This window comes from Brassica oleracea, chromosome C8, assembly GCF_000695525.1.
Source record: "Brassica oleracea var. oleracea cultivar TO1000 chromosome C8, BOL, whole genome shotgun sequence".
Taxonomy (NCBI): domain Eukaryota; kingdom Viridiplantae; phylum Streptophyta; class Magnoliopsida; order Brassicales; family Brassicaceae; genus Brassica; species Brassica oleracea.
The window spans coordinates 17,810,674-17,825,991 of record NC_027755.1 but is presented as its reverse complement, the minus strand read 5'-3'; the positions used below and the strand labels follow the sequence as shown (position 1 = coordinate 17,825,991).

Genomic DNA, 15,318 nt, shown 5'->3' with positions numbered 1-15,318 from the left:
CATTTTTATATTAGTCTTAACATAATTTTTTTAACAATTTAGAGATTACTCGACATATGTGTAATAATTCTTTAAAATTTGAAAAATGTTTAATCCGACTGTACTCAAAACCGGTCATACATATCGTAACATACATGGACGGACCTATTTGAAGAGAAGTGAGATTAGTTGACACTTGACACCAGTAAATAATGTAAATTTCACTTGTAACCCATTTTGTTTAGTTAGTTCCGGCTCAGTTGATTCGATAGTGCACGTAATGACTCCTCAAACACGATTTGGAAGCTCCACAATGAACCATATATTTACTTCTTTTTTTACACTTAGTAACACGTTATTTACATTGTGACCTCAGTAAAAAAAATTTGCTGGGTCCGCCGCCGGTAACATTTATACATGTCTTTAGAAAAGGCAAACCAAGATAACGGTGAAAAGCAATGCGTGTGTGGAAACAAGTGGGAGTTATGCACGAGAAGACGCAGAGGTGGCCTTGACGTTGGTGCAATCAAGCCCTTCTTTGCCTTCCTTACACATGTTTGCGAATATGCCCAGAGGATAACGTCCATAGAGTTGGATGTAGCAGAACATTTCGGCAGCACATAGTGTCGTTTCATCGCTAATAATTTCCGCGTATGGGCATGCAAAGTCCTTGAAGGCCGAGCAACATGCCTTGGCTTGATACTTTGGTCCTTTGCATCTACTCGTTAAGATTGTGTAATCCTTGCTTGCAAAATCTTCTTTGCATGCTGTTAATATCAATGGATCATGCATGAGCTCTTACTAAGAACAATGATTGAAGTTTGGGAATTGGATTTTCTTACGTTTCTTTGCCCGAAGAAGAGCTCGGCTTGTGGCTGGGTGTGACACTGACACAAACGCATCAACTTCACATAACAAACCTTTTTTAAGAACATAAAACACTTTTTAATAAACACAAATTTAAATACTAAATATTTGTAAATTACGAGAGATGTGGAGAGACGAGGCGAATCCCGACAAAAGGATGATTGTAAATAGAGAAACCAAACAATGTGGAGAAATCTTCATGCCTTTGTTTCCTTTTTTGTTGTTGTAACTGTTGTTGTTTCCTTCTTTGTCACATTTGCTTGTAAAACATTTTTGTGTTATGTTTTCGTTTTCGTGTTATGGAGTTATAGGAGGGGAGAAAAATACTGCGGATGTACCGGCTAATTAAGTAGAAGAAACCATATTAGTACTTTACTATTTTAATTTTTCAAGAAAACATTACATTAACAAAAACGTTATAGAGAAAACAAATATATTCAGTATGTTATTTTAGTTCAGCTACGTTACAACTGGTTAATATCCCTAATCAATTGGGAGACGCCCATTTCTTGGCTCAGTTTTCCTAGTTGTCAAAGGCAACTTGCTCCAATAATTTTATACAAGACTTTGAAAACATTATCATGAACGTGTATCTATAATATTATATATACGTTTTTAAAATACATTTATATATAGGTCTTTTTGCAGAATTGACCTAAAACTTAAAGTCAAATACAAAACTAACTTCTTTTTTTTCTGGAAATTGGTTTTGCCCTATTTACCCCACAAGTTCATATAATTCACGAAAATGCCATCAATTTTTTTTCTTTCGAAAATGACATTTTTTACTCTTGCACCCTCATCATCTTCAAGTAATTACAAGATTGTCATTGTCATCAATACTCCAACCACCATGAACAACCAATTTGAAGCTCTTAAGGCTCCCAAAATCGAGTTACCCTTCTTCTTTTTCCATTCTTGTGAACTAAACACAACATATCTCTCACTTTATCTCCACAATGAGCTAAAAAAATCAAGATTTTGATTCTACATTTTTTATGGTTCATAGAGTCAAAGAAGCTAACGATTTTGGGTGGGTCACTTTCGTTTGAGATTCTGGGTGGGTCACTTTCGTTTGAGATAATGTGTGCTTGCAGAAGCCTTATGTGTGCTAAGGAAGTTATCTCACCAATTTAAAGTATGAAATCGAGTTTTTTTCCAGATTTGTTCGTCAGACGACTTACATGGGAAGTCGTCTGGCTGTAGACGACTTACCTGGAAGTCGTCTGGTCAACGCAGAGGTTATTTTTGCAATTGACTTTGAAATCGGTTTTCTGAGACGACTGAAAGTTAAGTCGTCTGATTTTGTTTGGTTACAAAAAAATCTCCAAAGAACCTAGACTACTTACATTTCGGTCGTCATAGGTTAGTTTTGTATCCGCCCGACGATTTACATGTAAGTCGTCCAGGATTTTATTCCGAGATTCTGGTCAAACCTCGTAAATCCTGGACGACTGAATTGTAAGTTGTCTATATATAATTAAATATTAAAGTTTTTTTTTCAATTGCAAAACTAACTAATGACGACTTAATTGTAAGTCATCTAGTTTTTAAAAAATATTATTATTTTAATTTTCACGAGACGACTGAAATGTAAGTCATCCATGAAAGTCAAACTTCTGAAATAATCCAGTCAAATGCAAAACTAACCTATGACGACCGAAATGTAAGTAGTCTAGGTTCTTTGGAGATTTTTTTGTAACCAAACAAAATCAGACGACTTAACTTTCAGTCGTCTCAGAAAACCGATTTCAAAGTCAATTGCAAAAATAACATCTGGGTTGACCAGACGACGTATAGTTTAGTCGTCAGGAGTACTTGGATTGAAGTCGTCCGCTTCGATCTTTAATAAACGTTCGTTTTCTTTGTTCTAAGTTTGCTAATGTGTTTTATTTTGACTTTTTCAGATGATGCGTCAGTTACATGCAGTGTATGGAGAATGATTGTTGAAAGATGGGTGTTGGAATTTTGTGGTTGATCATTTCAAAAGAGCGAGAATGTTATTTTTGAGTGACGGTTCGACACATGCCGATCTTGTTGCAATGGCTCAAGAAAATTATAACCTGGACATGAACACAGAGTTTGTGGAGATAACCTACTCAGTACAACAGATGGCTCCAGATCTTCCTCCTATTCATGTTACAAGTGATAGACATGTTTGGCATGACACTTGATTACACCACTTCATACAGAGCATTGTTATATGCGCAAGAAATGGTGAGAGGATCAGCGGAAGACGGGCTACTGAAGTTTATTATTTCATTGATTTGTTTATTATTGGTAAGAAAAGGCTACTGAAGTTTATTATTTCATTGATTTGTAAATGTGTAAACACCATGTTAGCACATGTATTACATCTTGGGAAACATTATTACTGATTTTACAAAAAATTCACAACTAAAAAAGTAGACATGCAATTCACAAAACAGACCACAAACAAAACTATTATAGATCATTCATCTACAAAGACAAAGGAAGTCCAGACTACTGAAATGGAAGTCGTCTAGTGCATTATATTTTAGACGACTAACAGGTAAGTCGTCCCAGAAGTCTTCCAGATCTGAAAAACCTGCATATCCAAAAACGTTCAAATGGCTTAAAACAGAAAAAAATGAGTGGAAGATTAGATAAATCTACCTTTATAGAACACACAAAAATACATATCTAAAATTAATAGATCTACCTTTAAATGAGTGGAAGATGAATACCATCTTATTAAAAACCTGTAAAAAGAATAGATTAGTAAGAAAAAGATGAGACAAAACTGAAAAATTCATATAAAGTTTGGTGTTTTCAAGTGAAAGAGATTAGACTAGGTTTGAAGAGTTTTAGTTTGGGAAAAAAGTAAGAACTTTATACAACAAGAAGTTACCAAATGAAGAAAAATCAGACATAAAAACTTACTAAAACGCTCAGATCTATTATGAAAGGGAGACTTCGTCAGAAGACTTCCAGGAAGTCCAGACGACTTCCAGGAAGTCCAGGCGACTGAAATGGAAGTCCAGACGACTGAAATGGAAGTCGTCTGGAAGACTTCCTGGAAGTCTTCTAGTGCATTATATTTTAGACGACTAACATGTAAGTCGTCCCAGAAGACTTCCAAATCTGAAAATCTTGCATATCAAATCCAGATCTGAAAAACCTTCATATCTAAAAACGTTCAAATGACTTAAAAACAAAGAAAATGTGTGGAAGATTAGATAAATCTACCTTTATTGAACACACAAAAATACATATCTAAAATTAATAGATCTACCTTTAAATGAGTGAAAGATGAGTATCATCTCATTAAAAACCTGCAAAAAAAGATAGATTATTAAGAAAGACATGAGACAAAACTGAAAAATTCAAATAAAGTTTGGTGTTTTCAAGTCAAAGAGATTAGAGAGAGGTTGAAGAGTTTTAGAGTGATGAACATTACATTTTTGTTGCAGCCATTTGAGAGGAGGAGAGAGAATGTGTAAATTTTTCTTTATATAAGGAGAAAAAAACCCAATTAGGTTAAATATTTTTGATTCAGACGACTTCCTAGACGACTTACTGTAAGTCGTCCAGAACACTTTAATATTTTTAGCGGGAAATTAAAATATTTTTAGTGGGAAACTAAAATAGAAAACTTCCCAGACGACTTACTAAGTTGTGTGGTTTAAATTATTTAAGCGGAAAAATAATTTTTTTTTAATTTTAGGCGAGAATATTTGGACGACTTACATGTAAGTCGTCTGTTTTAATTTCTTCACCAGACGACTGAAATGTAAGTCGTCTAGACCCTAAACATAACCCCTAAACTTAATTAACTAACTAAACACTTCATAAAATCAAATTAAACTTCAAAAGTGTTTAATATACAAAAAAATACACATGTATAGGTAAAAAATTAAATTTTCAAAAAAACATTCAAGCTTTCCAAAATCTAACCCTAAGTATACATACAATACTACAACATATGTTGCTAAATCCTAGACCAAAGAATACCATGATTCACTACCTACATTCATTTATGTTGAAAACAATTCAATTTTGTTATATTTAAATTTATATCACTTAAAATTGTTTATAATTACATGATTTTAATTTTTCGCTTATCAAAATATTTTTAAAAAAAATTATAAATTATTTTTAAGATCAGCTACACCAGAAGACTTACTTTGAAGTCGTCCAGACGACTTCCAACATCTCAGACGACTCCGACGACTTACTAGGGCTATATTCGTAAAAATAGCTTCTGTTTTTTTGTTTGGTAACAAGGGGCTGAGCTGTAATTTCACAAGGTTTTTAAGTTAGTTTTCCATTTGATTCAAGTTTGAATATAGGTTTAGGATTAAACTCAAGTTGTGGGTTAGTTTTGGCAAATTCCCCTTATATATATATGCAAGTCACAACTATAAAAAAAAAATTTTGGTAAAATACTATTAATGTATTTAAAGTGAACTATAACCCAATACGAACTATAACCCAATACTTTTGTTATAATTATTGTTTAAAGTGAACTATATGAGAGATCATGTTGGGATGGAGTGCATTTTCTCAACTGGTTCTTCACTTTATCAGTGATATTACTAGCCTTGTATAACAATACCAGCGGTGTAAACATTCAGAGAGATTGTGAAGATTTTAGTTTTACCTTTTAGATTTAGCCTTTGAAATTATTAAGAGAATCTCAAAAGAAAACGTTTAGCCTTTTCTTGTAATAGAAATATTTATTTAGGACAGATAGTAGTTTTTCTAGTTTTTTTTATGTAACTTTAGTAGTTTTTGTAGTTATATTTGAAAATTTGACTGATTGAGACTAAGTTTTTTAGTTTTGCAAAAACAGAAAAGAAAGCAAGTTGTTTTTTTTTTGGCATCAAAAGATTCATTCCAAACTTAAAAGAGTTCGTACAAGGTAGCCTTAACGGCTAACCTTAGTGTATCCATGATCTCAAAGGAGCTAAAGCTCTGCACTCGTGATCGGGCGTCTTTGACAAGACCATCCGCACGGACATTTGCAAAATGAGGGATATATTTAAGAGAAAAAAACATCAAAAGAAGATTTAATAGCTTGGATGTCGTCCAATACTGGTTCTAGTACAGGCCATTCTTTCTTCTGTTGGATAATGTGTACTAGCTGTTGGCAGTCGGATTCAAAGTAAACCCGAGCCAGGCCTCGGTTTCTTATCTCCTTCATCTCCCAACATAAGCCTTCTGCCTCTGCGTGAAGTGGAGAATCTGTCTGTGATCTTTTGCCATGTCCTCTTAGTACTTCTGTTTCCTGCTCATAGAGAATAAAACCCATTCCAACTCCATCACTAGTCTCCAGCCATGACGCGTCGACTTGACACCTCCAAAGCCAGGGCAACTCGACTGTGACGTGAGGAGCTGTTGCGTGGTTGTTTTCTTCAGCCGTAAAGGTTGTCTCCACCATCTGTGCCATCCTCCAAGCTTCCGCCTCTTGACATGTCAATTGTAAGGTTTCCAAAGGTGTCTTGTCTTCCATTGATACCACATGATCCATGGGAACACTGAAGAACAAACGCCGAGTTGATTGGACTCTTTGGAGTATTTTAGGAGCGTTTTGACATTGATAAATAAGGAGGAACACGGGAAAAGCCCCGGAGAGGTAGGAATATCCGACAAGACCCAACACTGAGCTGCCGGTGGGCACTCGAAGAGAATGTGATTCACTGTTTCTTGTTCATCTCCGCATCTCTGGCAGGTACTATCCTGACCGCAATGGCGTTCTTTCAGCTTTCTTCCTGAGGCTATATATCCTGAGATAGATTTCCAAATGAAGTGTTTTATTTTCCGAGGTGCTTTGAGTTTCCAGACTTCTTTCTTTAAGCCATTTGTGCTCGGTTCTGTCACCTCAATAGGTTGGGAATTGCGTCTCTGTTCTACTGCCACCTTATATCATGTTCGTACTGTATAGCTACCCGACTTGGAATATTTCCAGATGTAACTATCTCGACGACCCGTGCGGCTTATTCTCATCGCCAAAATGCGGGGAATATCTTCTTCTGCAATAAGTTCATTCACGAGAGCCACATTCCATTCCTTGAGGTCATGATCGATCAGGTGGTGAACTTTCAAGTCAGGATAACCAACAACTTCTCTCGGTATTGCAGGTCTGGCTGGCTCCGTCTGAATCCAGACATCCTCCCAAACTTTTGTGTTTTCTCCAGTTCCAATAGTCTTTTTAAGTGCCTTGTCCAGGATTTGTCTAGACGCCATTAAGCTACTCCATCCATATGAGGGGTTATCTGCTTTACCTGTAATTAACGGGTTGGAGTGTCGATAATACCTCCCTTTTAGAACTCGGCTTAGTAGAGATTTTGGGTAGATAAGCAGTCGCCATACTTGTTTTGCTAAGAGTGCTAGGTTGAAGTCGTTAAAGTCTCGGAAGTCCAGACCTCCTTCCTCCAAAGGAACACAAATTTTGTCCCATGCTACCCAATGAAGTCCTCTGTTATTATTACTCGTACTCCATCAAAAACGCGTCACTGCGGCGGATAGTTTCTTACAATTATCTTGAGTCAGTCGATACCATGACATGACATAGGTTGGTACAGCTTGTGCGACTGATTTGATTTGAACTTTCTTCCCTCTTTTAGATAGAAGCTTTGCAGACCACGAGTTTATATGGTTGTTCATCCTTTCTTGCACGAAGGAGAAAACTTGTTTCTTCGATCCGCAAATCTTTTCAGGCATACCCAAGTACATTCCCATTCCATCCTCTTTCGTAATGCCAAGTGATCTTTTCAGAGCATTTTTTGTGGACGTTATGACCTTAGAACCGAACAGAACTAGAGATTTAGATTTATTCAGTTGTTGACCTGAGGCGTTCCCATAAACGTCAATGATTCGAACCAATTCCTCGCATTGAGATTGCTCTGCTTTTAACATTCTGGTATGAAGTGCTTTTCAAGGACTCTGAACTTTGTTTTTCATCATAAGATTCAGGCATAATGGTGACGACACAACAGATATGAATTTGTAGGCACTCCTTTATTACTTCATGGAATGAGTTTCGGGTTGCTTACTGACAATTAGTATATATGAAATCAAATATGGTATGGTGAACACCTTCGGTGACGTGTAGCCTAATCTTCTTGTGTGGTTTAAAGTCTAAACTGTATGACTATTGATAGATAAGGCCTTCAATCAAGGCTTTTATGAAATCTTATTATTATCTAATTCCCGTTTAATCACGCAACTTGTCAAATTGCCATTGCTATTCACTCACCACCTTTTCTGCTTTCAACTCACCACTCAACACCTACTATTTACAAATTCTGAAATAATACAAAGACAACACCTACTAGTTACAAATTCTGAAATAATACAAAGAAGTAAAGTAGTGAATAAGCAGAACTTTATGTTACAAAAAAATAAAAATAATAATAAGGAGAACTTTTTAAATAATCTAGTGAAAGTGAAAAAACACAGTAGGAATTTTGTTAAAAGGGTAAATAATGGTGTAACGGTGCAGCCATGTAGTTCCACGTCGTCATACTTGGGTGAGTGTCTATGGTGTTGCCAGAAACAGACACTGCCAACTTCTTATCTTCTTTTTCAGAGCCAAATTCTTATCTTTCCTGAATATTTTGTCATTTTGTGCATTCTAATTCTAATATTCTATGTATCATTTTTTCATGTAAGGGTCATGTCAGGTGGCATTTCCAAAGTCATGGGTGTATTTTGTGCTTTCTAATATTCTATGTATCATTTTTTCATGTAAGGTCATGTCATGTGGCATTTCCAATATCTGTTTTTTCGTTAACATAGTCCTATCAAGCGAATATTTATTATTCTATAAAAATAAAATATTACATCTTAATTTTTTAAATATATGTTAATGTATTTCATTTATAAAAATATAAGTTAGTTTACATTTCTATTTAATTTTATATTTATTAGATGTTGTATACTATTAAAGTTGTTCTATAATCAGATAAGTTATATTTAATTTATATATTAAATTATAATTTTAAGAAACTAATGTTATACTTTTTGTATGTTGTACATCTAATTGTATTTTACAGTTTTTATTTTGAGCTATATTTAGTGTATATATATTATGATACTATTGATAAAAATAATATTTTTAATATTTATGTTTTAACTAAAACAAGTGATATTATGAAATAAAGAGAATATAAGTTGCGAATATAAATGTATTAGCTAGTAAGTTATAAAAGAAAAAGATATAAAAAGGCGTTTTGTTACTTTATCAACTTATTTTTAATTTTTTTTTTTAACGTCTGATTTATTATGATATTACAACGCTGAAAAATATTACATAGACGATTCTACAGCCGACAATTTTACCACCAGATGAGAATACACATCTGACTGCGTCACTCTAAGCTGCCCTATGAAATCTATGTTCGATGATACGCTCTGCACTGAATACCTCTTGTAACCATTTTTCTCCATAATATGCATAATTTGCATTTTCTAGGGTTTGAACTCAGATCTCCGGATGTAGAAGCGAACCTTTGGTTTGGACTAAGGAGCTTCAACACTTATTTTTAATTAGGTAGACGTTTCTTATATAAAAACATAATCTATTCGGATTTTTAATTTTGCACCTTATAAATTTTATAATTAAAAAAAAAATTGTGTATGTGTGTATAACATAGGCTCTCGTGCTTCTGCACCACTCTCGACCTATTATTCTTCTAATCCATTCTGCTCTCTCCAAACCCAAATACTTCCCCTCCTCTGTTCTTTAGCCATTGTCGCATCAAGCAAATCAAAAGGTTGAGTAGTACTTAAGACAGAAGAGATCCATATATATCTAACAAGCTTCTCAAAAGTACGTCTCTTTTATCTTCTGAAACCATAAGTCTTCATAGAAATCTTATGTCTTTGCGTTTGTATGTGTGCATCTAAAGGTGTATAATCAGTAGATCTGCACCGTTTATTGAGTAACTAGGCACGATATGAATCTCTTGGATTATATATACTATGTAGGTTTTAGACCATACGAATAAAAACTCCTTGTGATTGTTTGATCCATTTCTTTAGCTATTTAGTTTTCTTTTTTCCGTATATGGTCTATGAATAATAACGTGATTCGAGATTATGGAAACAGAGCAAAGCGTGAAACCTAAAGAGATTAGGTCAAGTCTTGTTTTTAATTGTTCTTTAAAAAATGGTTTTTCTTCTTTTCTCTCTCAAAATTTCGTAATGAGCAAGATCATGATTGGTCTTTGTTTCACTCGTTTTCTTTCTTTAAATTTTTTAAAAGTAAAGCAAGATCATGATTGGTGTATAGATGACTTTGTTAAGTTTGTAATAATGATCTACTTATAAACAATAGTCAAGTGAATGAGCTTGTCTTGTACGTTTCAGTAAAATGGAGATAAAGGACCAAGAAGACAGCCCAGCAGCGTTGGTTGACTCCGGAGGAGACTTCGACTGCAACATATGTTTAGATCAGGTTCGAGACCCGGTCGTGACCTTTTGTGGCCACTTGTTTTGTTGGCCTTGCATTTACAAGTGGACTTATTCCTCCAATACATCAAGACAACGCGTAGATCAGTACGATAAGGATGAATCTCCAAAATGTCCGGTCTGCAAATCCGATGTCTCCGAGGCTACTCTTGTCCCTATCTACGGCAGGGGACAGAAAACTCCCCAGTCCGGTTTAACCTTACCGAAGAGACCATCCGGTCCGGTTTATGACGTAAGAGGAGTCGGTCAACGTGTAGACGAAGGTGTGAGTAGTCAAAGGAACATGTCTAGAATGCCTGATCCGGTGATGGGTGCGGTATGCCGGAGACTATTTGGTGAGTCATCGAGCAACGTGTCACCGTACCGGACAGACCGTGACACAAATCTCCGGTTAAGGCCGAGGACAATGCAGGCGGAGGAGTCTCTAAGCAGAGTCTACTTGTTCCTCCTTTGCTTTATGTTTATGTGTTTACTTCTCTTCTAGATATAAGTTAAGTCGAATGAGTTTGTATGTGTATGTGTGTAAGAGTGTTGCATGTTGAAATGGTATATGATGAGAATAAAATAAAGTCAAAAATCAAGAAACGGCACCAAATTGGCTGTTGTATATTTTGAGCTACTTGTAATAATATGTGATGATGGGTAAACGTAGGCTTATCTTTGACTCAATCGATCTTGTACACCAATAAAAGATGATAGTGGCATTAGAATGCGACGCAAACGGTGTTGCTAACGTCGGATAACGATATTTCTTTCCTTCCAAATAAAACAAGGGCCCTGCGTGGCTACGTTTGATTGATAACGGTGAACAAGACGGTGTTAGATCCAAGAAGTCGAAACATTAATGGTCTTGGTACGGGTCTTTCTTAATACATTAAAAATGTTGTAAACAAAATGGTACCGTGACCGAATTGGAGTTAGCGGTTTCATTAAAAGCATATAGCAACCTGACATGATCTATGGCCTATCGGTCCGCTTGAGACAACCCCCCTCCTCATTCAAGGGATCCATTCTTTTAGCTTCAAAAGTTGTAATCTAATTTGCCTATATCGATAATAGATTTTAAGAGTTCGACTTTAAGTTTTTTATATTGCTGATAACACAATATGAAAAGTGAATTAGGCCTCAAAAGGGTTCAGATAGTATCAAAAGTAATAGGATTTACAGAGAGACCTGTAAAATGCAAGACCAAGACCTTCTTATTTACACACACAAACACACATCAAATTAAGAGAATCTCAGCTTGTTGTTTCTCCTACATTACAACTCCACCCTGTAGAATCGAACTAGCTTCATGTTCTGCACTCTCTCCTCCTGCATTCCACATTTTTGTCTTATCATTTACCACAAAGTTATTACAACACAATCAAAAAGTATATCTGTAATTAGTATTACCTGACCCTTGACTGGTTCTTCATTCTGTTGCGGAAAATGAAAACCCGTTGAGCAATTCTCCAACTTCTCCGGGTTTTTCACCCATGCTTTTCTACCTTCACTCACTTTCACACCAAATCTCCAAGTCTACCATATCCCATACATATAATACATATGTTAGAATTCACTCCGTTGAGTTAACGAGTAAGTGAATCACCTAGGTACCTGAGAAAGCGGAAACGTGTCTCTCTCGATCACATCTCCTTCAATGTTTATCCCAGTGCCTTGACATTCAGGACAGAACACTGAGAATATTTGCCAGCTCACATCACTTACCAACCCATTCCACTTCACACCACTCTGATGCTTTGTGCATCTCTTTTTTCCTTTCCCACTCACCATCTTGTTCCCAATTATTTCACTCTCACAGAAGAGAAACCAGTGCACTACACAAGACACGTGAAATAGGTGGAACGCACCAAGGACGTTTCTGCTGCCGCACACAAGCTTTCCCGTTTTGGTGTTTAGTATCGTAGCCGCGTCTTTCCCCGGAAGCATCTTCTGCTTACAGACTTCGCATATCCTTTCAGAGAATATCCTCTGTTGCTTCCTTAGCTCCCGTCTTACCGTTCTGTTCTTGATGACTCTTCTGTTGACGAGATGATCATCGTAATCAGCTAGCAGAGCTCTTGAACCACGAGCTGAAGAAACCTCCTCAGAGGAGTCATCCTGACTACACAGAGAGTCACTGGTGTCCTCTGGATCCGAAAACGACTTCTTTCTCTTCCTGCCATTATCTTCACCGTTCCCTGATTCTGATGTGAGAAGATGGCTCGGATGGTCGAGCAAACCCAACCTACCCAAATTGTAGAAGTAAGAGAACGTGACAATAGCAAAGTCATGCTCTGGAACAGAAGCCTTCTCCTCATCGGAAGGACCGTCGTTTCCTAACCACTCGCACCATAACTTATCAATCCAAGTAGTGCGTCCTTTGGTTTCAAACAACCTAGCAGCAATACGACCAAAGCCAATAAACTTAGCTTCCACATCAAGAGTTCTCTCCTTGATCAGCAAACCAGAGATCAAAAGATCATCTGCAGCAGGTTGATAATCTCGGCTCATTCTGTTCTCATCATAAGCAACAATAGCAAACCTATCACCATCATCACTGCAGCAACGCTGCAACGGACCAGCTTCACCACCAGAGATCAAACATTTCTCCTCTTCTTCCTCCGTTGAACTATCGAAGAAAAGCACACCGTCATTGAAAGGCCACGGGTTTTCACCAAGGAGCGTGATCTTAGCACACGAGAACCTCTCCTTGTGAAGGTTACCGTTCAAATGTCCAAGCAGGATAGTATCACTATAGCAAGGAGCGAGGCACAAAGTGCAGAAGAAGACGAATCTCTTCCCATCCTCACGTAACTCGATATACGTGTGACCTTGCGCCCTCAAGTTCCTCAGAGTAGTTCTCGCTAACTGCTCTTTCAAACTGACAACAGTCTTCTGCAACCCTAATTCTTTCTTCTCAGACATTATAAAGACTCAGCAGAAACAAACAACAACAAAAAAACCCTAAAAATCCACAACCCTAAGGAGCCAGGATTCGACTAGAACCTTCGAGAACACACAACAATTTTTCTTCACGGATACGATCGGATCTCGAAATTCAGATGCAGAGTGATTTAAACAAGTAGAGTAAGAGCAGAATCAACAGAATCTATTTCCACATATTCGAGGCGTACTCGGAGCAGGGAATCGTTTCATTCTCACACCGGAAATTAGGTCAACGCGAGGGGAGGAGCGATGAAGATGGAGAGATGATCTCGAGTCCATCGCCAACATTATCACGCGGAGCTCGCGAACCAAAAACTCTCTCTCTCTCTCTCTCTCTCTCTCAGGGTTCAGAATTGGCAGGAGAAGCGGAGAAGAAACGACAGAGAAAACTGCTTTCAGAGCGATGGTTGAGGAAGAAGAAAGATGAACAAGTTAACCGAAGAAAATTGAAGCCTGAAATTTTATTCTTGTATTTAATTATTCACGGGGAGATGGTGAAGCCTCGGATTTTTAACCGTCGGATTTGAGATGGTGAGGTACTGAACGGTTGAGATGGAGTCGTAAGTTTTATTTTAGGTGTGGAGATTCGAATTTTTTTTAGAAAGAAAGAGATGCTCGTCCCCCGAATGGATGGATAAGGCTTCACCATTTAATTAATGATTAAATTAACTAATTTATTAGTCGCTTTTTAAATTCGAGTGCTCATCTTTCCATTTCTTCGACATTGGCCACCTTAACTTTTATTACCTTGACATTCTACCCCCACTTCTTGTCTGGAAACTAACGTACGCAATTGTTTAGGCGTGTAGAGTTTATCATATTCTGGTAATTGTTCTTTCAAATATAGATTTATTCTCTGTTTATTTTTAATCATATAACGAGATTCAAACTCTTGTTTATTATATGAAGAGTAATACATGTAAATCTTGTTTTCCACTTTTCTAATCCTTTTTCTTTCAAATATAGATGATCTATGTTTATTTATTTTAATCATATAAGGAGACTAAACCATGAAGTTATTTAAACTAGAGGCATTGTCTCCACGTAAGCGCGGAGTCGTGGACAGAGTTCTTATTTCATCTCAATATTTGCTAGGGTTATTGTAGTTGTGAATTTTTCGTTTTGAGTTATTTTTCAATTTTTTATTATTATTATAGGGTTAGAGTTGTGATGATGAACTGTGTATGCATTGTTCTCCACTTATGAAGGACTAAACTGTGATAGTAATGTGATTGATATAGTATGTGTTGTTGTATGCTGTGTCACTGAGACTTATTGTTTGTTTGTCTTTTTAATTTGTTTCTTGTACTATTGAGAGTACATAAATTATATTAAAGTTGTTGAGAGTACCTTTTGTTTTTGGATATTTTTTCTCTAGTTTAGTTGTGTAAGTTGTGTGTATTATGTTTGTTATATATTTTTATTTTATTTTTAAACTTGTTGTTCTTACCGGACCTTTAAAACAAATACAAGAAGACTTGTAGAAATAACAATAAAATGAGTGACAGTTCTGAGTATTTGGGTTTTAATGAGTTTTAAACGAATTTATGTATTTCTCATAAGAAGATAATAGCATTGGTCTGTTGACATTGGGCATGTAAGCTATTTTTATAAGACAAGAGGAGGGAGCATGTGGAGCTCTTGTTTCCGCCATTGTGTTTGTCGGGCTTGTCTCTTGTATCTCCTGTTGTGGCTATGTTTGTTTATCTTTTTATTTGATGGGTAATATGTAAACAAAAATCATTGTTAGTTGTATTTATCAGAGTTCATAACTTACTCTGCTTTTTTGTTTAGGTAATTTCACTGATTTTGGTTGTCGTCTTCATCTTCTTCGTTGCGAAAGTAAGTTTGTAAATTGTTAAATAGCTGGCCATGTAGTTTGTATTTGTTTAGCTGACTCGATGTATGTGTCGTTGAGTTTTAGTTGAGGTGATTGGTTTGGTATATTTGTTTTGAATTTTCTTTCTAAGATTAGACAAAAACGAGAGGTGATCATTAATGATTCGTCTTTTTTTGGAATTCAAGTTTTTGGTGTTTTGATTGTTTGGGTTGTTGGGGTTTCTTTTAAGCTGTAAAATAAAGGTTTGTGTAAAATTAGTTTGA

The 15,318-nt window shown here is 36.2% G+C and overlaps 4 protein-coding genes across 4 annotated transcripts; 1 reads left to right on the top strand and 3 right to left on the bottom strand.

The window, feature by feature from the left end:
• Nucleotides 1-383: 383 nt before the first annotated feature.
• Nucleotides 384-1,047, bottom strand: LOC106311297 (GPI-anchored protein LORELEI-like). The gene is made up of 3 exons (XM_013748500.1): nt 966-1,047; nt 822-884; nt 384-746 (listed from the first exon to the last, which is right to left on the bottom strand). Exons 1-3 carry the CDS (start codon nt 1,045-1,047, stop codon nt 463-465), a joined length of 429 nt encoding a protein of 142 aa, XP_013603954.1. The 3' UTR covers nt 384-462.
• A 4,804-nt stretch (nt 1,048-5,851) lies between these two features.
• Nucleotides 5,852-6,322, bottom strand: LOC106308814. Its single transcript, XM_013745933.1, has one exon. The coding sequence runs from the start codon at nt 6,320-6,322 to the stop codon at nt 5,852-5,854; it is 471 nt and encodes a 156-aa protein (XP_013601387.1).
• Nucleotides 6,323-9,438: 3,116 nt separating this feature from the next.
• On the top strand, nt 9,439-10,931 carry LOC106309875 (E3 ubiquitin-protein ligase RMA2-like). Its single transcript, XM_013747017.1, has 2 exons — nt 9,439-9,643; nt 10,183-10,931. The coding sequence occupies exon 2, from the start codon at nt 10,187-10,189 to the stop codon at nt 10,766-10,768; it is 582 nt and encodes a 193-aa protein (XP_013602471.1). The 5' UTR covers nt 9,439-9,643; nt 10,183-10,186; the 3' UTR covers nt 10,769-10,931.
• Nucleotides 10,932-11,353: 422 nt separating this feature from the next.
• LOC106312364 lies at nt 11,354-13,671 on the bottom strand. Its single transcript, XM_013749861.1, has 3 exons — nt 11,884-13,671; nt 11,680-11,805; nt 11,354-11,598 (listed from the first exon to the last, which is right to left on the bottom strand). The coding sequence occupies exons 1-3, from the start codon at nt 13,192-13,194 to the stop codon at nt 11,545-11,547; spliced, it is 1,491 nt and encodes a 496-aa protein (XP_013605315.1). The 5' UTR covers nt 13,195-13,671; the 3' UTR covers nt 11,354-11,544.
• Between the last annotated feature and the right edge of the window lie 1,647 nt (nt 13,672-15,318).

Coding starts and splice junctions, on each gene's coding strand:
- LOC106311297 (XM_013748500.1), bottom strand. CDS start 1,047: ATGAAGATTTCTCCACATTGTTTGGTTTCTCTATTTACAATCATCCTT. Junction 885..965: donor CTCGTCTCTCCACATCTCTC/GTAATTTACAAA, acceptor TGTTATGTGAAG/TTGATGCGTTTGTGTCAGTG. Junction 747..821: donor TCTTCTTCGGGCAAAGAAAC/GTAAGAAAATCC, acceptor TGATATTAACAG/CATGCAAAGAAGATTTTGCA.
- LOC106308814 (XM_013745933.1), bottom strand. CDS start 6,322: ATGGAAGACAAGACACCTTTGGAAACCTTACAATTGACATGTCAAGAG.
- LOC106309875 (XM_013747017.1), top strand. CDS start 10,187: ATGGAGATAAAGGACCAAGAAGACAGCCCAGCAGCGTTGGTTGACTCC.
- LOC106312364 (XM_013749861.1), bottom strand. CDS start 13,194: ATGTCTGAGAAGAAAGAATTAGGGTTGCAGAAGACTGTTGTCAGTTTG. Junction 11,806..11,883: donor ACACGTTTCCGCTTTCTCAG/GTACCTAGGTGA, acceptor GGGATATGGTAG/ACTTGGAGATTTGGTGTGAA. Junction 11,599..11,679: donor AAGAACCAGTCAAGGGTCAG/GTAATACTAATT, acceptor TGTGGAATGCAG/GAGGAGAGAGTGCAGAACAT.